Source organism: Hyaena hyaena, unplaced genomic scaffold (assembly GCF_003009895.1).
Source record: "Hyaena hyaena isolate Hyena2069 unplaced genomic scaffold, ASM300989v1 scaffold_149, whole genome shotgun sequence".
Classification (NCBI taxonomy): Eukaryota; Metazoa; Chordata; class Mammalia; order Carnivora; family Hyaenidae; genus Hyaena; species Hyaena hyaena.
In genome coordinates, this window is record NW_024080781.1 from 742535 (window position 1) to 765939 (window position 23405).

General features: G+C 40.1%; 1 protein-coding gene across 1 annotated transcript in view; it reads right to left on the minus strand.

The window, feature by feature from the left end:
• DNAH11 (dynein axonemal heavy chain 11) overlaps positions 1–23405 on the minus strand; it is a 353093-nt gene that overhangs the window by 18182 nt on the left and 311506 nt on the right. Inside the window, exons 69-76 of the mRNA XM_039238848.1 lie at positions 21627–21797; positions 19061–19183; positions 17256–17449; positions 15931–16079; positions 14940–15067; positions 10787–11014; positions 5893–6084; positions 2899–3018 (exon numbers count right to left, since the gene is read on the minus strand). Of these exons, the coding sequence (XP_039094779.1) occupies positions 2899–3018; positions 5893–6084; positions 10787–11014; positions 14940–15067; positions 15931–16079; positions 17256–17449; positions 19061–19183; positions 21627–21797 (1305 nt within the window). The remainder of the gene's footprint in view (positions 1–2898; positions 3019–5892; positions 6085–10786; positions 11015–14939; positions 15068–15930; positions 16080–17255; positions 17450–19060; positions 19184–21626; positions 21798–23405) is intronic.

Below are 23405 nucleotides of genomic sequence, written 5' to 3' on the forward strand. Positions count from 1 at the left end.
GTCATGCGCCCAACACTGTTTATCTTTCCCATCTCCATGGTAACTTGCTCCCAGAAGAGGAGTGACTTCCAATTGTATTAAATTGAAAGTGTCTTTCTGACCTGTGAAATCCTGCTCATTAGAACTAAGGAAAGACCAGGAGACTCTCTCTGCAAAGGAAACAAACAACGGTCTTGCAGCAGCAAAGTTTTGGGGGTTTTTTTTGCATTTTCCCCAAATTGTTTAACGTTAAAAATAGTAAAAAAAAAAATCCCCAATTTTTTATATTAGACTACATATACTCTACCATATTTTCTGATATGTGATTAAATTATGTAATGCTTTTATGAGATGAGTTCTCAGAGAAAGTATAAACAGGAGCTTGCTCAAACCACTAAAAAATATGGCACTACTTTACATGTATATATTTTTTATAGTCCTTGGCTTATTTTTTAAAATTTTATTTAAATTCCAGTTAACATACCATGTAACATTAGTTTCAGGTATGCAATATAGTGATTCAACCCTTCCATTTGTTAACCATTGCTTATCACAACAAGTGTGCTCCTTAATCCCCGTCACTTGTTTTAGCCATCCCCCCCACCCTTTCTGGTAACCATCAGTTTGTTCTCTACGGCTAAGAGTCTGTTTCTTGGTTTGCCTCCTTTTTTTTTTTTTTTTTTCTTTTTGCTCATTTGTTTTGTTTCTCAAATTCCACATGGGAGTGAAATCCATATGGTTTTGTCTTTCTCTGACGTATTATCACTTAGCCTAGTACTCTCTAAATGCCTCCACATTGTTGACACATGGCAAGATTTCATTCATTTTTTATGGGCAATATCCCACTGTACGTATATATATACCACATCTTTATCCATTCATCAATCAGTGAACACCTGGGATGTTTCCATAATGTGGCGATTGTAGACAATACTGTGATAAACAACAGGATGCATGTATTCCTCTGAATTAGTATTTTTGTATTTGGGGGGCAAATATCTAGTAGTGAGATTGCTGGATCATAGGGTAGTTCTATTTTTAACTTTTTGAGGAAACTTCACACTGTTTTCTAGAGTGGCTGCACCAATTTTCATTCCCACCAACAGTGTAAGAGGGTTCCCTTTCTCCACATCCTCGCCAACACTTGTTTCTTCTGTTATTAATTTAAGTCATTTGACAGTGTGAGGTGATACCTCATTGTCATTTTGATTTGTGTTTCCCTTGTGATCAGTGATGCTGAGCATCTTTTCATGTATCTGTTGGGCATCCATATGTCTTCTTTGGAAAAATGTCTGTTCATGTCTTCTGCCCATTTTGCTTTAATGTTTACTTACTGTTGAGAGAGACAGAGCACAAGCTGGGAAGGGATGGAGAAAGAGAGGGAGACAAGGAATCCAAAGCAGGCTCCAGGTTCTGAGCTCAATGCAGAGCCTGATGCAGGACTCGAAATCACAAACTGGGAGATTATGACCTGAGCTGAAGTCAGACACTTAACCGACTGAGCCACGCAGGCGCTCCTCTTCTGCCCATTTTTTAATCGGATCATTCATTTTTTGAGTGTTAACTTTTATAAGTTCTTTATGCAGTTTGGCTACTAAGTCTTTATCTGATTCGTCATTTGCAAATATCTTCTCCCATTCTGTAGGTTGCCTTTTAGTTTTGTTAATTGTTTCCTTCACTGTGCAGAAGCGTTTTATTTTGATGAAGTCCCAATAGTTTATTTTTCCTTTTGTTTCCCTTGCCTCAGGAGACCCATCTAGAAAGAAGTTCCACAGCCAATATCAAAGAAGTTACATGGCACTATGTTCAACACAGTTGATGTCTTGTTCAAGTGAAAACAAAGATGGCATGATGTAGGGTGTCTTTCATTTCCAAGAAATAAGTCAATTGCCATGAACATGGAGGCTTTAGAGAGAGAGCATGAGAAAAATGTGGCCACCACTTTCAGCTATTTTAATATGGAAAGCAGGGACTAAGCACTTTTGCCAGGAACACAGCCTGGACACAAACAGAGTGGCTATTTGGTCTTTCCAGACAGTGGGTTGGTAAAATGACAAACAGGAAAAGGAGCTGGTCTCTTTCAACTCCAGTACGGTGGGTACTCTACCTTTCCTCAAAGACAGAAGAACTGGGTTCTCACATCCCTTTTTTTCCTGAGCACGTATTTAGTTAAGAGTTAGTGGGGGGACCTGGGTGGTTCGGTCAGTTAAGCATTTGACTTCGGCTCAGGTCATGATCTCCTGGTCTGTGGGTTTGGGCCCTACATCGGGCTCTGGGCTCCCAGCTCAGAGCCTGGAGCCTGCTTCAGACTCTGTGTCTCCCCCTTTCTCTGCTCCTCCACTGCTCACACATTCTCTCTCTCTCAAAAATAAGCAAACATTAAAATTAAAAAAAAAAAGAGTTAATGATCAAAATTTAGAATACTCCATGGCTTCTGTGATAGGGGAAAAAAAACTACAGATTTCACTTATTTTAGAATCTCAAGTTGAAATCACTACACCTATCTTCTGGCTGGAGCTCTTGCACACAGTAACAAATTGTCCTGGGGCAAGCCATGCTTCAGTCTCTCCCTATAAAATAGGGTCACAGTGTCAGTTCTGCACACCCTCCAGGGTTATTCCAAAGATCCAAAGAGTCAGTATACGTGAGCGTCCTTCATCTGGGCACAGAACAGCAGACATGCACAGATATCACCCAGGAGGTCTTGGTTCAAACAGATTCTGATTCTAGAGATCTGGGATGGAGCCCAAGATTTTGCATTTCTAACAAATTTCCAAACTCCTTGATGGTGGGCCAGAATATACTCACAAAAGGCCACGACTCCTCAATAATATTTAAGAAGTATTTATGTAGTGAAATTAGTGTTAAAAATTCTTACTAGAATTTTCTCCTCTGTAAAATGAATTAAGAGTATCTTACCAGAGATGGATTAATGAATTCGCCCAGATATACCCGACACAGTCTGCGATCCCAATCGTCTGTGATGTGGCCCCCATACATGATCTCACCGAAGAGATAACGGAGATCTTCCCATGGGACCTGGGAGGGGAACCACACAAATGTTCATTTCCAGGCATGGTGTGACTGTCCCAGAGCGGTCAACTAGCAGCACGTGCCTCTCTACAAACCCCTCTAACAGCGTTCCCTCAAATCCCCATCAACAGGAACATTTAAGAGAGGTTCAGAAGATGCTTTGGTTTCTCAGTAAAATTTGAGAGAATTGTTTTCAGTGCATTTTAATACATTCAGTGAAAATTCATGAACACTAAACTTTAAAAAAAAAAAGGAAGTGTGATTTAAAGCTTATTTGAGACAACACGCGTGTGTGTGCTACTGAGAGCGGAAGAGAGCAGAGAGAGGGGAAGAAAGAGGATCCGAGGTAGGCTCCACACTGTCAGTTTGGAGCCCAAAGTGGGGCTCGAACCCATGAACTGTGAGATCATGACCTGAGTCGAAGTGGGACACTTAACTGACTGAGCCACCCAAGCACCCCAACACTGAACTTTTAATGCAGATTTTAAAGCAATTATTCCTAGAAGACGTCATGTAGGTAAACTTTACACATTCAAAATCTTATCCAAAAACTAAGAAAAAGTGTAAGTTTGCAGGGCCTTTGAGGTATGACATATTCTTACGATCTGAAGTGTAGCAGATTTTATGATCTTGTCTAGGCAAAGAAAGAAAACGTTACACAATCTGAATTTGGGGTGTATTTAGAACTCCATTGCCTTGCAAAAATCCAGGCAAACCCACCCCCTTGCTACAGGCTGATGTGAGGGCTGGGTTTATGGCCTGACTGGCCTACATGACTATTCTGAGGGTTGGAACTAATGACTACCATGTAGTGTTCAAGAAATAACGGTATCTCTTTATGTGGCTTCATGGGATTTGAAGCCTCTCTCTGCTCCCCTTTAGCTTCCTCTGGGTTTGCAAAACATGCCAGTCTGTGATGAAGCCTTTCTAGACAGGAACCTTTATACCCTCAAGGGCAGTAGATTGCCTCCCAACAGTTCAAGTAAAAACTTAATTATAGCCTTCATTTGTTGCATGATGTGACAGAATAAGTAAAATTGCTTCAACTATTCTAACGTACTTGCTACAAGTTTATTTGAATTTCAGTAAATGAACCTCAAATATGTCTTTCTTTTAAGCCGATCTGATGTGAGTGTGCAATGAGAGAGGTGAGTGGCCTGGACCACACCGGAGAGGAAGGACCTTTGGGCACCTTCCACGCTGTGCTTCTGAAATGGATGGGAAACACAGACCACTCCATTTCATTTCTCTGAGTAGGGCTGAGTTAATACCCACTAGGCTTTCTACCATCTGATAAGTATCTCCCTCAAGATACAGCCAGGGAACTATTTGATCAGCCAGGGAACTATTCTTTTTTACATATGCCTTCCCGAAAAGGACATTTTGTACCACCCAACTCAGTGTACATAATAACTTAACTCCCAAATCCCAGTAACTTGCTTCACCGTGTGTGGTGAATGACTTGGGTCTACACATGAGAGAGGAAAGTGTGTTAAAATCTGAAAGCTGTGTTCATCCAGGAACACCACGGGGGCCAGTGGTAGGACACGATCCACTTGACCCCCTGGGGTTGCCACCTCTCAGGATGAGAGAGCCGGAGGGAAATAAGAGTCTGCTCCTCTCCTTCTCCCTTTCATTCCTAACTCTCCTGTGTACAGGATTCAGCTGAAAAGGGTAATATTCATGGTCTCAGCCTCAGTACAGACTTGTAGGAAAGTTTTAAGCGGTCCATTTCCCTTCCTACCTACAACTATTAGAGGAGTCAACTTTATATGTGACATTTTAAAGAAAATGTGTTAAGACCAACACAGAATATTATTTATTAGAAAAGTCAAAATATGCTCAAATTTTATATATTTAAAAATAATAGATATGGAATGTTGATCATCACATACCATATCAAAGCCATTTATTTTGGATACAACTTGATGAAAATATGTTCTTTGGAAGAGCATATACTAAGTGTACATGTTTTGATAGTAGTCAAATACTTCTAAAGCCTGAGAAAACAGAGGTCACAACAAAAATTCTAACAACAGTTACCAAAAGAACATAAAACAAACCTTAATACAAAGAAATACAGAGTTCTTGAAACTTATAGAATGATGTTGTTGTCTAGAACACCAACACCCAGTTCATTTTGACAAATAGATCTCAATTTGAACAGATTGAACTTAATGGCGAAAGTTTCTTTTGTGAAGACTAAGCCAGGAAATCCTTACACATGGTTCTTCCTTTGTGAAATCCAGTCACTGGGTTTCTAAGAGTTTGCACAAATGTTCTTGATGAGGTATTCCCATCCCCACCTGTAAAACACATTTTAGCTACGAAATAAAATCACTCATCTACCTTTAACTTCCAATCAAGGGGAACATTACTGAGAAAGTCACAACAAGGTGGCATCCTTAATACATAATAATGACATATGCAGGAAATGCACCATTATTTATACATGTGACGTGCTGTAAATTGCTTCCATCATAAGAACTAATTGTAGTGATTATTAATGCAGTGTTATGAACTGTCAGAATTGCTGTATGTAATTACATTTGTGCAAATGCTTCATTACCTGCTTAATGAATCTGGCATATATGCACATGTAAACCACTGTTTTTGTTAACATAATGAAGGACATTTTTTTTTTTTTATGCACTAAGCTGCTGATGCAGAACTGGTTTGACCTATCTTAGGAAGTTCGAGCATCCACTGCTGGAAAAACCTTTGATCTGGTTTCTTTTCACACTTGGCCGAAGATGCATATATAGTGTCAGCTATTTCAATAATAGCTTCAAAAGAGAAATTACGGTCCATTTGATAGTGGCCAAAGACTGACAGATTCAGTCCGCTCTTGGAAGAGGTTATCTGACCAGTGGCACTTACGTTAGGGTTTGCCTCTAAGTAGTTGTAGAGGACACCAGCACAGATGGTGAGGTCTCCGGGATTGAAAGGATAGCTGCGGCTCCAGCCCTGGGGGCCAAACCTTAGTCTCCCAGCGACACAAGCATGGAAATAGCACAGAGAAAAGAGGATGCTTTTAAACTCCTGCTCCTTGGAACACGCTTCAAGTGTATCCTGGGAGAAAAGAAAAATCGTGATTCTCCTTCTGTATGGTTTCCAAAGGCATGGGTCTGAGTTGTCAGTAATCTTGTATAAAACTTTGTAGGAGAGCTTGGACAGGGGTACCATGCAATTTGAAGCATGGCTGCCCATCCTATAAGAGCATAATAGGAGACTGACCATTTGGCATTTGCCAGTCTGTTAATTTAAGGCGAATGCTTTCACTTTGCTTCAGTTATTTTACTGAATGCTTGTAAATTCACTAGAAAATGAGACCACTCATTTTGAGCAGTGATAATACTGCTTGACATCATTTCCCCTGCAAAATTCTCCTTGAAAAATCTAGATGGCCAAAGGACACCATCTTCGTTTCATGAGCATAGCAGGATACTAGTTAACCTCAGCCCTGCATTTCCTGGGGTTTCATAGGAATACAGATTACCTGGGCGCATGGCCACCCATCAAAACACTATTTCCATCCTCCCCTGAAACCAGATGTGCCATATGACCAAGCTCTTGCCAATAGAATTTGAGAAGTGATGTGTACAATTTTCATGTCATTTACTTAAAAGGAATTCGCTCACCCTGGTTGTCACTCTTTCCCCTTTTCTGTGGGCTAGAAGGGATGACAACTAGCGAACCACGGAAGCCACGAGTGAGTTATGGTAGAGGAACCTACCAGCTTGGGTGAGTGGCTGACCTCATGAAACAGAGCTGCCAGTTATATGGGAGAGAGGTTACCTCGTTTGGATCACTAATTTTGTGCTATACCTGAGTTAATATAATCACCTTGAGAAGTGGTTTCCTTCCAATGAACTTAAAGTAGAATTCATTTCCAGGTTGAGAGAATGGCATATGGAAGACTGTAAGACATACACTGGATCTGTAACTTGTTTTTTGTTTTTTTAAACACAGAGCGAAAATTAAATCCTGGCATGCTGATATGGTTATGGCTCACACAGCCATGAAATTAGAAGGTGAACTACAGTCATCCAATCTTGGGCTTAAAGGGGGTGTACTTTATTCTCAGATTTGGCAGTTTTGTGAGGCCAACAAAGATTACTTCAACTGATATTGGGCAGTAGAGGAAGATAAGGCCAGAGATAAATCTTCTTGTCTTGTCCTTTAAGGTGGTCAAATTACAGGGGCGCCTGGGTGGCTCAGTAGGTTGAGCATCTGACTTCGGCTCAGATCATGATCTCACAGTTTTTGGGTTTGAGCCCCACATCAGGTTCTGTGCTGACAGCTTGGAGCCTGAAGCCTGTTTTCTCTCTGCCCCTCCCCTGCTCATGCTCTCTCAAAAATAAATAAATGTTAAAAAAATTTTTTTAATGGTCAAATAATCGCCAGTCCACATTTAAAATGGATTTGACAACCGGACCATTTACCAAGTATATTTAGCACTTTTAGGGTGGGAGTTCAGGTCTGGTCTTTCAGGCAACTCCTAGTACAAGTCTAAACAAAGACTAGACTTGTTCTCTTGTTCTAAGACAAGAAGAAGCTTGTTAGTTTCTTTCTGTATCACTATCGTCAGAATCCAGGATTACTACCAGAGTTCTAGAACTGGTGAGGCCATCTACAATGCAGACCCAACTAAATCACTAGGACATTCTACAGCACTGGGCCATTTCTAGGTAATTAGTGGGGCTTGAAAATATACAATCATTAAACATAACATTTCCACAAACATGAAATAAAAGACAAGCTTGTGAAAGAAGACAGAAATTATAAAATTGGAGTATTGAAGAAAATAAACATATATTAGTTTTGCTTATGTATTTTAAATTTTTTATTCACTTTTGAGAGAGAGAGAGACAGAGACTGAATGTGAGTGAGGAGGGGCAGAGAATCCTAAGCAGGCTCTGCACTGACAGTACAGAGCCTGATGTGGGACTCCAACTTATGAACTGCAAGATCATGACCTGAGATGAAGTCAGACACTTAACCGACTGAGCCACTGAGGCACTCCTCAAAAATATATTGGTTTCAAATGTAAGAAACTTCTAGGGGACGAAATAAAAGTATCAAACTTTTACTTAGGAATTATGATCTAACAAGTTATCTAACCCCTCCCTAAATTACATAGGGTCCACAGGAAATGAAGATCCTATAATAATTATGTACCTAATTCCATCTGTATTTCATATAGTTCATTTAGTTTTATCCTCAGCACTAAAACGATTACAACTTAATACCCATTATGCTCTGATAATATAAATGCCACTGGAAGAAAATATGAATCAAGGTTTTCTAATCAGGAAAAAGTATGAGTCTACCTAACATTCTACATTTATAGGTTAGTTATATTTTTACAAATCAGGTGATGAGCAAATTAATATCAGAAAACATAAAATAGCACTGTGAATAGAGAATAGACGTCCACACACATGTAACAGAGTTGTATGCACACAGATGCCAATTTTACATGCAAAGCTACCAATTTGTTTCTGCTGCAAATCTTACAGAAAAAGAAATCTATATTCTGACTTTAAAAATGTAGTTATCTGGGTGTGAAAGGAGCCTACACAGTATTCCCTTAATACATCTTTGAAAGGCAGGTGCTACGGGCTGAAATGCATAGGGAAGCAGCATCCTACAAGAAATGTTTTTTTATATCTTGGTCACTTAATGATTGCATTTCCAAAGATATTCTGGAATGCTCAAAAAAGTAAAGGAGTCGTTATTTTAAAGTTTATTTAACCACACCTGGGACCCTGGGAAGCCCATTCTAGAAACAGTGCACCATAAAAGAATTAGACTGATAACTTTCTGTGATACACTTACCTCTGAATGACCTCCAGAATCTTCATGTGGCAGAAATACTTGTAACCTTTTTTAAGCCACTGTTGTTTCATACTTCTTTCATAGGTAGACAAACACAATTCTAACTGATTAAAGGGCACTGGGAACCTACTCACAGATGACCACAGAGTATAGGTGAATACCCTTGAATTACATCATGTGGATAAAACCACATTTTGTTTTCTAACATAATGAAAGGTTAGCATTCATAAAAGACTACTCTAAAATTTTTACATTTTCCTTAGAGTTTTTGTTGGTTTGGTTTTGGCTATAGCAAGTTTGAATAGGAAGTTTATTAAATGAATAACTTTGATTATCTTTGTTTTTGCTACTTCTTTAAAAATTTTTTTTTTATAAATAGCTTATTGTCAAGTTGGTTTCCATACAACACTCAGTGCTCATCCCTACAAGTGCTCTCCTCCATGCCCATCAACGCCCTGTCCCTCTCCCCCCAACACCCATCAGTCTTGAGTTTGTTCTCAGCATTCAAGAGTCTGATCAAATTTAGTCTTAATATTTCAGAGGGTCCTTTCTACTAGATAAATATTTCCCCTTGAAGTACTTAAGAGTCTTTCCAGTAAATGCAAACTTCAGTTAATCTAAGTGGCTTTCCAGATAAGTGTCAAAAGAACTGACACTTTCATGAATAAAAGAGAACAGGAGAAAGGACTCTCCTATGATTATATGCAACAATTTTTTTAATGTGTATGTCCCTGGAAAGAGTATCCATAGTTTTATCAGATTATCAGAGAGGTCCTTACAAAAAAAAAAAGAAAGCTGACGGACAACTGGGCTGAAGCATATTTGTTCATAAAATGCTCACTTTTTACAAAGAAAGACCACTGTTCTAGAGGGCTGGATAACTCCTATTTAAATATAACAAAATCCCCCTTTGTACTAGCTTTGTTAAAGAGCTTGAGGATGTTCAAAGTGGTCAGAGATTATAAACTGATGGATAAAAAAATACATGCCTGCCATAGTTCACCAAAAAAAATACTGAATGTATACATTAGATTCAACAAGATTTTTTCAGTCCCTTCTGTTTACAGAGTCTACTGTGTTTATGTAGGCTATATATTAATTATTTAATTAGGTAATTAACTATGTTCTTCAAAACCGTAACCTTAGGTGGCCAATGTAATTCCTTCATAATGTTGGCTTGGGTATTGGCCCAGAAGATACTAGTGAAAAAGTGAAGCATGCTTCATAGAGAACCCTAGTATTGCTAACAGGAAACTTAATATTTACCAACAAATCTTATGTATTTCCTCTTTGGAGTTCATTCTACTTCTCCTAGTAACACTACCATTTCCCAAAGGTGTCTAAGAAATGAGAGGTAATGGGAACTTAAAGACACAGCAACAAGGGAAACTTGCCTTAAAGATTTGATAATATAGATATGTGATAATTTGGCCAAGGAGAATAATGATAATCAAAGTATATTTATTAATTTATTTTAGCTGGAAATGAATATATAAATAAGAAGGCAAATGGATATAATCTGAAAACATGATTTAAGTTTGCTAACTAGGTCTAAAACATTAAATATTATACTGAAACTCTTCTCATCTCATTACTTTTGTCACCCTCAAGAACATTAACAGGAGTAACTATGGCTTTTCCTCTTCCTGTGCTGAGATACTAGCCTGCTATGTTTTTCTTCAATAAGCAGGTTCCTCAGAAAGGGACATCATTTACTCTCCAACAGGTGGCTGTAGTTTTAGGGCAAAAATGCAGATTTTTTTTTTTTTTTTTTTGGTCACTGGAATAGGTAGTGACAGATGATCCTTTGAAGAGATTAAAACACACTGATATTTCACTTCATTTCTGTCCACAAGACACATGAGTAGATAATGGCCCCATGGTTTTGTGAGAAGACCCTGACTACTGTCAGACTAGGCTTCTGCTTTCTTACCTGATCAAAGTTGTAGAGGGCAGCATGCAAATTGGCCAGCATTCCTGTGGGAGGTTCATTAGTAATTTTAATGGAATTTTCCAGGAGTCCTTGAGGGATGATGTGTTCACTTGGTGTAGGTGCAGATTCGGCACTCATAAAAACTCTGTAATCTCTGTGGCTTCCCAGGCTGAATCGTTCAAGGAGTTTTTCCAAGGTTCCTAGCCACTTGGCTACCAAGTGGACATTCTGAAAAACAGTATGGCTATAACTCCTGTGAAACTAAAGTATATTGCTTAAATTATGGAATCACAACATTTTCATATATATACATATGAAGTTATTGTCATATATATCTGTGTGTGTATATATATATATCTGTATATATATATCTGTAGAAAACTCAGAGGACCAGGATTTAATTTTTCCTGTATTATCATGTTAGGGAAGAAAACCAAACACCAAAACATGGTGTTCTGAACAGGTGTGCATGGAACACATTTAGGGCTGCAAATCACCACAGGTTATCTTTGTAAACCCAAATCTACTTCCAACACACTTACCACTTCCAACTCCCACCAATCACCTTTGAAATGGAGTTCCTGACAATTTTCTTTGTTACAGCTTAAACTCAATCACTGAGACCTATCTGGTTAGTTTAGTCAAGTATAAAAACTATAAGCTAGTAATGTATGTGACCATCCACTTAATTGTTTCTGATGTTTCATTTGTACATGAACTCAAAAGGATGTGAGGGGTGAAAGGCTGGCTGAAAAAGAAATCATTCCTTGTTAAGATGCTCTGTGATTCCTAACATGTGATTTTTCTAAAACCCTAGAGCTGTCAAAAATCATGAAACAAATGTCATCACCATCACTTCCTGATTTTCTGCTCTATGATTCACAGTCCTCCAATACTAAATATCCAGAGTACATGGCAGGTGACGCTGTGAGAGAAGTATAAAGGCCATACCCTCACACGTTCTCTGTGAAGAAGTTCTTAAAGACTGGCTGAAACATCACCCCCAGGAATATGTAGTTCTTTCCAACAAAGAAAAACATTTAAGATTATAACAGCTACAAAAATATCCCACAAAAAAATCAAGAAGGCAAATAGGGAATGGAATAGTCATACAAGTATCTTTCTTTGAAACAGTTCTGTTGTAAAAAGACCTATGCCAATTCAGTTGTTCACATTATTAGGCTATTTTGCTTTGGCAGATATTGAACGCTGGTAGGCATTATAAACTGAATTAGGACCCCCAAATTTATATGTTGAAATCCTAACCATCAGTACTTCAGAATGTGTCTGTATTAGGAATAGGTCTTTAAAGAGGTAATGAAGACTGGATGCAACAATTAAAGTGGGTCTTACTTTGATACTGCTTGCATCCTTCTAAGAAGAGGTGATTAGGACACACCTCTACACCTCCATATGGAAGACGGTATGGAGACACAGGGTGGAGACCATTATCTACACACCAAAGAGAGAGGTCTCAGAAGAAACCAACCCTACAAATCACTTGATCTCAGACATCTGGCCTGCAAAACTGTAAGAAATTCAGTTTCTGTTGATGAAGCCACTCGTTCTGTGATACTGTGGTCCAGCAACCCTAGCAAGCTTATCAGTAAGTCAGGGCTCTGAGACTCCGGGCCTCCACACTTGCTACTAGATTACAGCAGGAGTACTTTTCACACCCAACTGTGCCACTCACACAAGTAAGCAGAAACAAAAATAATAAAATCTGTTCTGCAAGCTCAAATGTGACCTCATTCTCTATCTCACAGACTATGACAATACCTTATCTTGAGAAGTTTACCTGAAACAAATGTAAAAATATTCTAGGCAGTGGCTCTGGAGTCAGGGAACAGAACCATCTCCAAGTGAGGCACCCCTGAACACAGGCACACTCTGGAGGCCAGCCTGGCAGCCATTCGTGGGGACCTTGGCTCTGAGATGGGCTAGATTCTTGTGCCTGCTTGTCCCAGGGCAGCCACGCCCATGCAACACTTTCAGCCAATCCATGTATCTTGGAAACCATCTATTTTGCCCATGAAAATAGATTTTTTAAATCCATCATGTCAATTTACAAACCATATGGTGTATTTCTGAGATACAGATAGCTACCACCCTGATACCTGTGTAACAGCTATCCTCTGGAGTATGGGCTTCTGATATAATGCTAAATATCCCACGAAGGGCTCTATCTCATCACAGTAAGTGACGACTGAAGAGTTTGGTGAAGAGCTCATGAACATGTGCAGACACATCACTTGCCTCTGCTGATAAAATGCAACGAATGTTGCACACAATATAATGAGTTCTTATCATGCTGGTCTCCTCTTTATTCAAAGTCCTGCTTCTCTTTTAAATGGCAAAGAGATACTAGAAACCCCCACAAATTAGGATGGCTAAAACCTGGGACAATCCCTCCTCCCCAGTTATTCTATGTGAGGGTAGGAACAGCTAGAAAATTACATTCTAAATTACTGGCTTACCGCTAAGAACAAAAATCAAACATCTAGGACAGACATCCAAAGCCAGATTCTTCGTGAGATAAGGTCTTCTGAGATTTTTTTTTTATGGTAAAACTTACAACTTGAATTTTGGGGATAAACGGGAACTTAGCAGAGACAGAAGAGTAACAGAAACATTCAACTTTGAACACTACGTTCTCCGGAGCATGACCATACCGCTCCTAGTTTCTTCCTAGTCTGAGCTACTGGACACATGAGAATTCTCAAAGAACTTTCTTTGGCAGGAAGATCTCAGCATCTACTCAACTATCAGAGCAACATCTTCCATCTCTGAGAAAACAAACCCCACACTGTAACCTGGCTGACTCTGTGAGCCTCGGAGGGGAACATGCTGTCCCCAAGTCACCTTACTGAGTATCACCTGAGCAGTGGCTATTACTCTCCTGGAGGGTTATGATCTGGATGGACTTGGGGCAGCTGGTTCATGAATCCAATTTTAGTTCAAGCTGAAATGTAAACTGCATCAACCCTGGGTCCTGGAGGCACTGAGGGAGGCCAGTGTCCTATCTCTGTGTGAGAGTGGCCACACGAACTAGCGAAAAAAAAAAAATGGTGCTTGCCACTCAACAGACTTGAACTTGAGTAGCAGCCCTGCCACTTTGCAGCTGCGTGGCCCTGAGCTCTCCAGACCACCTCCAGGCTCACTCTTCTCTTCATAAGGGGCGGACAGCACCGATCCCGGCAGCTTTGCTATCATGATTAGAGATCATGTGTCCTCGCAAAGGGTCTGGTATAAACGAGAACCTTTAGGTTCACGGGGCTGCCAATTAAATGGCTACTTCCAGACCTGATGAGACAGGCGGCATGCCTTGCTGGAGAAAGGTCAGGGCGGCTACCATGTGCCCCCTGAAGTTGCCTGGGCTACGCTCGTTCCTGGGTTCTTGCCAGAATCCCCAGCCACGGGAGCCACTTGGGAGAACACAGGGTTAGAGTCGCAGACCTATGTAATGCTAGCCTTAAAGGGACAAAGGGGTTATCTACTCTAATCTTCTTACAAACAAAGGAAATGTAACACAACTATTTAGGGGCAGAGGCAGAGTTGTAAGAGGTACTATATGCAAAAATGCTGTCACTTTAAATGTTTATTTTTGAGAGAGAGCACATAGAGGAGGGGCAGAGAGAGAGAGGGAGACAGAGAATCTGAAGCAGGCTCCATGAAGTTATCGCAGAGCCTGCTATGGGGCTCGAACCTGAGATCCTGACCTGAGATGACATTAAGAGTTGGATGCTTAACCAACTGAGCCGCTCAGGCGGCCCAAAAATGCTCTGTGAGCTTGAAAAGCGACTTGCAAATGTGAGGTTTTAGGACACTGGCTTTGGCAATCTATACAAGCCTGTTAGTCCTCAAGCGCTACTGGAATATTCCAGATATCTGTAAGTCAAGAGGATAAGAGGGTTCCTGTAATATTTTAAATTTTGAAGCACAACGACTAGAAAACCTCTCAAAAGATGACAGCTATCCTTGTCAGCAGAGTCCTTGATCACCTTTGGAGGTGTCATCAACAGAGGGAACCCCGAGGACTTGGCAAACCACCACAGGTCACGAGGAAGGATCACTCCTGTCGGCCAGGACAGTTCTGCACTGTCCCTTCCCCTGTGTTCATTCCCAGCATTGTCCGTGAAGACGGAATACTCACTTGGAGTATGACCCAGTGTCCGCCTTTGGAAGCTCTCTCCAGTGCCTTTTCCGCCACCGTCTCCTGACCCTGTCCTAAAGATACGTTGTGGAATTTTCCCGAGTCAATCGTAAACCCGAGTCTTTTGCCTGTGAGAGGAGGATACAACACGGCGAGAACAAGAGTGAATCAAGGACCGATGAGAAGGGCGTGGAATTCTGTGGCCCAGGGCCCATCTGTGGTGATTGCTGCCACCTTCTAGGTCACTCTCCCGAACGATCCAAACTAAACTTCTGTCATTTCCACAAGGAGCATTTTGAGCTCTCAACAGCCGCCTCCTTATGAGCATTAGCTAAGCCTGTGGAAATAAGTTCCTCTGGTTTTATGGTAATGAAGCTTTTGACATTTTGATAGATGGCAAGTATTGTTACTGAGCTTTATTAACTCTTGCAGGAGTAGCAAAGCATTTCCCGCATAAAAAGGAGCAACATGTGGTAGATATCACATCATTTTTTGAACAAATTGGCTCATTGGGTAAATGCAGGAGCCTCTCACCTTGTGGCCATGCTTGAATCGAGCACAGTCAGGTCACAGCTCTATTAACCTGGTATTCTCGGAGCAGGCTGTGGGGAATAGTAATCCAGAGCACAAAGCGGCAGTGCCTTGCACAATCGAATAGGGTTGCTTTAATGACCACTATTTAGTCACGGGGGGCACAAGATTACACTAGCATGGAGAAAATTGCCCTCTGGCCCTTATATAGTCAAAAGGTGGAAAACAGTACAAAAGAAACTTGCATTATGCCAACCAGAGGAATGTTCCATTTGAGCATTTCTTCAGACTACGGTGTTATTAGCCTTACATTTTCACATGCACTCAATCTCCAACAAATGAAAAAGGAAAGAGAGGGAGGGAGATAGAGAAAGAAACTAAGGTAACCGTGAACTGAGAGAAGGTCGGGAGGGCCCTGGGCGAGAGGGGGCATGGGGAGGCAAGCCTTCTGGCCACTCACCAAGGATCTCTAGGTCTTTAAGGGCATCCACCCCTGGAGAGAGAATGAAGAAGACCGGAGTGGCTGGGCTGCTTTCTTCAAATGCTTTAACTAAGTCCAATCTGGTTCTCCCCACATATTTTATACCCAGTTTTTCCTCCACAAAATTCCTGTAAAAAGGATAATGCAAAAGACAGGATCAATGCTGGTGACCTTGAAAAGGGCTACAACTTGGATCAGCTTAAATCACAGGCACAGGAAGGACGCAAACCATGTTCATGACATGGGATGTTTTTACACAACGCTATGAATCTGGCTAGATTTCTAATGCATTAAAGTCAGTGAAATCCCTCTCTGCTTTAGAAGCTCTAAAAATCAGAAGCTGACATTCCATTCTGGGGGCTACTGAGACCCCCCTCTGAATACCACCAGCTGCCTGCCTATGGCTTTGTATCCCCCAAATCTCCTGCCAGATCCCCCATTACTTATTAACAGTTCATTAGATTTGCCACAGTGCAATTTTCCGGCCTGCTGGGCTTCTCATGAATATACAAATGCTTTTTGGGGTGTTGCTAACACAGGGAAGCTCAATTAAGCAGGGATTATTTTCCAGCAGCATCAGAGTTTAGCAGAAAGTAAGTGCCACTAAGCAGAATTAACTTGTAAAGTAGGGTATGCAGAGGCTTCTGCAAAGGGGAAACTAACTGGACAAAGTGGAGGGAAAAAACCAGAGGTGCGCGAATGCTCTTAAAGGAAAGCACCAAAGGAAGGGAGTTGAGAACTCTTTGGTTGGTAAATTCAAATGAGAACATGACTTGCGTGAATTAAGCAGCATATTACTAGTCAGGAGTCGAGAGGGCAAAGAGAAAGGACACACAGACGGAGATGGAGACAGAGATTCCTGCTTTAAATTGCTCTGGTTGTAAAGTTATAGGACTATTAGTGTCTCCATGAAAGGAATTCATTTTTGTTTGATGGGCAAAATCTTTAGAGCCCAAATGCCACCGCTAAATAAAGACAATGGAAATTGCACTGGAATAATGCATGCCCCTGACCTCTGAACTCTGATGACACCCATCGCTCTTGCTAGAATATTTCCAGTGGTTCCCTGTCTCCCCTCCTGATGTCTCAAGTAAGGTTTTCAGGAAGGATGGGCTCAGTCTGACTAGAGACTAGCCCAGGTTGGTGTAGTTAGTTTCAACAATAGTAGTGATTACAGGATCATAATTTCAGCAGAACCGTTTCTCATCAATATGGACCATAAATGCCTCCACCAGATACTCCAGCCCCTGAGACCAGGTGTCCTCTAAGTTAACTTGTACTTCCGAAAATGCTAACTGCCCCACCTGAGAGCATATGTCATTCTGTCAGGGCGCACTGCTCTCAAAATAATCAACTTCTGTATCAAACTCTTCTTCTTCCATTCTTGCGGTAACTTCTCTTTTTCTGGACACTCGGATTCTGCCCACTTCCTCCACTGTTTGGCAGATCCTTCCACATCTCGGTCTATGCCTCGAAATTCTTCCATCAGGGCTACTGCCTGCCATAGGACAGGGGAACAGATGGGAATGGTGTAAATGGCTTAAGAGTCTGAGATAAAGACTAGCGGATGTATTGGATCCTGTGTGAACAAGCTGTGCTGGATCACCTTCATTTCCTCACCAGGTTTACTCTGCACCCTTTTCTCTCTTGCTAACAGGGTGACCCGTAAGGATTATTTGAACTAAACTCTCACTTCTCTGGCCTGGTTGGGTTTGGCCAAGAGGAAGCACTGGCAAGAGACTAGACGGCTGGAACAGAGAGAAGCAGGGGTATTTCTTCCTCGGCTCTTTCTCTGTGGTGACAGTTTGGCAGTGGCTGTGTTCCTCTACCGAATGCCACAGCTCCTAGCGGGTGGCTCTCTCCCATAACTTCATTTCTCAACAGTTTCAATAACAACTCCTTTTTTTTTTTTTTTCCATCCCCATTCCTGGTCTGATTCCCTTAGTCTTCTTCCCATCTATGATAATATATTCTTTGTAAAACTCTTTTTCTTTTATCATCCCTTTGAATGAGACCCTGAGTGACCAACAACTGGACTTGAATTCATAATTCTAAACAATTCAAAAACTCCATTAAAAATAAATCTAACTATACTATAAAAATAAGGGATGATGGTCATTTCCAATGGACAGAAATGTTTCCCTCTTAGAAAGAAAAGTGTGGCAAAGGTTAGCATATGATGAGCATCTTTAAGGACTCCCAGAGTCTAGGAGAATAAACTCTTAACAATAGGACCTTCTGACAGAAAAATGGGATAAGGATTGACTGGTAACTGAGGTGATGAATAATCAATGCTTTTTTTCTCTATAATATTCTGTTCTGCTTAAACACTTTAGAAGGAAAATAAATTACTGTGTTGTTGTGTAAGTAACAAAACTATTTGTAAAAAGTGGATGAATATAAAGAAGAAAAGAGCGCTGGGGTGGCTCAGTTGGTTGAGCATCCAATTTTGGCTCAGGTCATGATCTGTGTATGCATCAGGCTCATTGGTGTCAGTGTGAAGGCCACGCCAGATCCTCTGTCCTCCCGTCTCCCTGCCCCTCCCTCACTTGTGCTTTCTCTCTCAAAAAATAAACAAACTTAAAAAAAATAAAAGAGGGGGCACCTGGGTGGTTCAGTCAGTTAAGCATCCAACTTTGGTTCAGGTCATGATTTTACAGTTCGGGGGTTCGAGCCCCGCATCAGGCTCTGTGCGGACAGCTAGCTCAGAGCCTGGAGCTTGCTTCAGATTCTATGTCTCCCTCTCTCTCTGACCCTCCCCTGCTCATGCTGTCTCTCAGAAATAAATAAAACATTAAAAATTTTTTAAAAATAACTGGTTTTAGGGACGTTGACAAAAATGTTCCCTTCTGTTCTTGACTTTTATCAGAGTTCCTGCAGACTATATTTATTCACTTCCCAGCTCATAAATAGGTCAAAAGTTCTTTTATCTCCAAAGAAGAAATTAATCACCTTATAATTCAGTAATACACAGATGAATTGAAGAATATCACATTACATATTTCTGCAAATGAAATAGTACATATCACTTGTATCTTTTAAAACATTTCTACTTTGAGAGAACTGAGATATAAGATTTAGAAAGTGAAAAAACATCTTCCTAACATACCTTTAGGGCACTCCACGACTGAGTTGTTAGGAAATCAACAGGACTTGAATAAGTGTGTTCAACTTTGAATCGAAGCAGGAAATCCAATTCAAGAGGGTCTATCTCTCTCTTTCTTAACAAAATCTTTAGGGTACACAAAATTGAAAAGGGCCATTTAGTTTATATCAAAATCACAACACAGGAGGTAGTCACCATTTAACAGATGTGACTGAATAGGCAGAACCAAGTCTGCTGAGAATTCCTATAGGTATATATCTGTTCTAAAGTTGAACTGAGAAATCTTAGATTAAATCCATGATCTGACTAAATTTGACTGATAATCTAACAGCAAATAATTATGAAGGCTGGTTTATTCCAATTTTAACACATGCCTATTAGCAAAATATCTGAAATATTTGTTCATACTTATGCTTTTGCTGTGAACTCAAACTTGTCCTAGAACTTGTTACACGGGGACACCTGGAATGCTCAGTCCGTTAAGCGTCCAACTCTTGGTTTTGGCTCAGGTCATGATCTTACAGTTTCATGAGTTCGAGCCCCACATTGGATTCTGCATGGACAGCACGGAGCCTGCTTGGGATTCTTGCTCTCTCCCTTTCTCTCTCTCTCTGCCCCTCCCCTGCTCACGTGCTGTCTGTCTCTCTCAATATAAATACATTTTTTAAAAGAGATTTTAAAAAGAAATCTTGTTACACAAATTAAGAAAGCCTGAGGTGATGATGGACTGAAGTGCTAAACAGAAGGTAGAACTAATATTATAATTTAGTCATGATACAGAAATAACTAATAAACTATGAAATATATGAAATATTTTTATTATATATGAGATTATACTGAGAAAAACTAGAAATTATTGTTTTACAGATACAACTAAACAAACACAGTATAAATAGAAATAAACTTTAGACACCTACAACATCCATAGAAAGAACATTTTGGGGGAGACAGCAAGATGAAATATTCCCAAATTTTACCTAAATATTATAATATCCTATAAAGTTAAATAGGTAAAGTGTTTGAGTTTTATGCTATTTTATTTATTATTACTTTTTAACGTTTTATTTATTCCTGAGAAAGAGAGACAGTGTGAGCAGGGAGGGTCAGAGAGAGAAGGAGACACAGAATCTGAAACAGTTTCCAGGCTCTGAGCTAGCTGTCAGCACAGAGCCCGACACGGGGCTTGAACCCATGAACTGTGAGATCATGACCTGAGCTGAAGTCAGACACTTAACCAACTGAGCCACCCAGGCGCCCCGAGTTTTATGCTATTTGAAAACTCTAGATATTTTCAAAATGCATTATCAGTGGTTAACACATTAAAAGACTATTTTATTTGATTAATTGATTTTTTCTTAATTCAATTTATTTCAATAAATAATTGCCATATATATAAAGCTTTGATTTACAGAAACTGTCAGGATTTGAGATAAGCTATAATTTATCTATGGCTTCCAAGGAGAAAGTTTTAAATAGATGTGCATATGTGTGTATGCATGTCTCATATATTCTCATTCCTGGCTTTTTACTGCTAATGAGTAATATGTATAAAAGCAAAAAATTAATTTTGTAGTGTCTTGCTCCTATTTATCACATACATTATGAAACACCTACACCTATATATTCTTATATAACCCAAAGGAATCGACAATGACCAAAAATATTGAGAGTAATAGTTTATCATTATTAACAGCAGGTATTTATAAAATGCCTTCTTTGGACAAAGCACTTTGGAGGAAACAACACAGACCAGGCAAGGACTTCATCGAGAATGGGTTGATAGAAAAAGGTACACAGCAAACAAACTAATAATGGACAAGATGCTTATTTCATCTAGGCATGTAGTCCTCGATGTTTTCTTCTTATTGGAGGCACCTTAATTAAAAAAACTCTTTTGCTGGAGTCCATATTAAAAAAATATGTAATAAAAGGATGGTAAGTATCACTGAAGGTGGCAATGTGAAACCTGGAGCTCATTTACCCATTCACTTGTTTTTAAAGGGATAGAGAAAATCCTAGAACTGTCCAGATGTGGACCTATAATTCGGATCTTAAAGAATCTCTGGGTGCCTGGGTGGCTCAGTCAGTTAAGCATCCAACTTTTGATTATAGCACAGGTCGTGATCTCACAGTTGTGAGATTAAGTCCCGATTTGGGCTCTGTGTTGGGCATGGAGCCTGCTTAAGATTCCCCCTCCCTCTGCACATATGTGCTATTTATCAAAAAAAAAAAAAAAAAAAAAAAAGAATCTTCCTGGTAATATCTGGGAGGCTCAGCACAAGACCTAAGAAGTGAGGAGGTGTCATTGATCTGTTTTTCAGGGTGATCACTTGATGTGGTGGCTTACAGTGCATAACCCCCTCACTCCCCCCCCGGTAACCAATGCCGTGGGGACTACTGAAAGATTATAACATGTCCAAGTTCACCCTGGGAAACTCAAACTCATTTCATGCCACCAAGGGCTTCCAAAAAAGCTGTCATGCCTCCCTTTGACGGAAGTAAAACACGTAATAAACAGAGGCGTAGTACTTCAGTTCTGGGGGTGGTTTCAAATGATTGATTTCCTCACCTGAAAAGCCATCTGGCACAGGAAGGTGAGCCTGTCCTTCTCAAACAGCGCCTGGCTGGTGTAGAGGAAGATGGCGTAGGTGATGCTCTCCATCAGGACTGAGACGCGGCCTTGTACATCCTCCACCTTGTCAGCCTGCTCAATTGCTCTGTGGAACAGCACGTTGAAAGCCTGGGGAATTCAAAGTGACTGGTAAAGGGTGGAAACTGTGCCTGATGTCTAGCTAGCTCCACACACGGTCAAAATGGGGGATCGTTTTTGGTTGAACTTTATACGAAAGTGCCACACTGTTTTCCAAAATGGTTTTACCACTTGGCATCCTCATTGGGAACGTGCAAGAGTTGCAGTACTGTACCTGTGCTAAAGCCTTGTTACTGCCAGTCTTGTAAAATTGTAGCCATTCTATTTGGTATATAGTAATACTTATTTCTGCTTTTACTTTGCATTTTTCTGACGAATACTGAGCATTTAAAAATGGGCTTATGGGCAATACTCATAACCATATACGCCATGTCTGTTCAAACCTTCCATTAACTGAGTTGCCCAACTTCTTTATATATTCTGATGTAAGTTATTTGTTAGATACATGCATTGGAAACAGGTGTTAAGAGTCTGTAACTCACCTATTTATTTTCTTAATGTCTTGTGAAGACTGTAAATTTTTAATAAGGTTCAATTTATTATTTGTTTTCTATTGTATCCTAAGAAATCTTTGCCTAACCCAAAGCCCAAAGATGTGCTCTCATTTTTTTCCCCAGAAATCTCATAGCTTCGCTTACTCATTTTGAGCTAGTTTTGTAAGAAGTGTGATGTAATGTTCAAGGTTCATTTTATTCTTTGTGGGTACCCAGTTTTCTCACCATGTGTTATCAAAGCTATACCTTCTTCATTAAGGTGTCTCAGTATCACTGCCCCAAATCCCTTGAAAGTACATTTGTGGGATTACTTGTGGACTCTGTTATTACTTGTGGATTTTTCTTGAGGCCAATTAATATCGGTTTCTAACAAGCCCTGAAATCGTGGATCATAAGTTTTCTAAATTTGTTGTTCTTTCTCAAAATTATTTAGCTCTTTTAAATCCTTTTAATTTCTACACAAACTTTGGAATCAGCTTGCCAATTTCTATTTTTGAAAAAGCCTTTGGGGATTTGACTGAGATGGAATTGAATCTACAGATCAATTTGGAAAGAACTATCATCTTTTTTTTTTTTTAATGTTTTTCATTTATTTCTAGGAGAGAGAGAGAGACAGTGTGAGCAGGGGAGGGTCAGAGAGGGAGGGAGTCACAGACTCTGAAACAGGCTCCAGGCTCTGAGCTGGCAGTCAACACAGAGCCCGACGCGGGGCTCGAACCCACGAACCACGAGATCATGACACAAGCGAAAGTCGGACGCTTAACCGACTAAGCCACCCAGGCGCCCCAGAACTATCATCTTAATAATACTCAGTGCTCTAATCCACAAACACGGTATCTCTTTCCATGGTGTTATCTCAACAATGTTTTGTAGCACTTAGAAACAGATCTCGTATTTGTTAAAATTATCCCTAAGAGTTTCATGAATTTGGAAGTGACTGTAAATGGTACTGAGTTACTTATTTTCCAGTTGTTTGCTCTTTATATATAAAAACAATGGATTTTGAGTATTGATTTTATATCCTGCCATCTTGCTAAAAACTCACTTTTTAGTCCTAGTAGATTTTTTTGGGTAGATTTCTTACGATTGTTTATATACATGATTAGGTCATTTGTGGAAAAAAAGATACTCCTTCTTTCAAAAT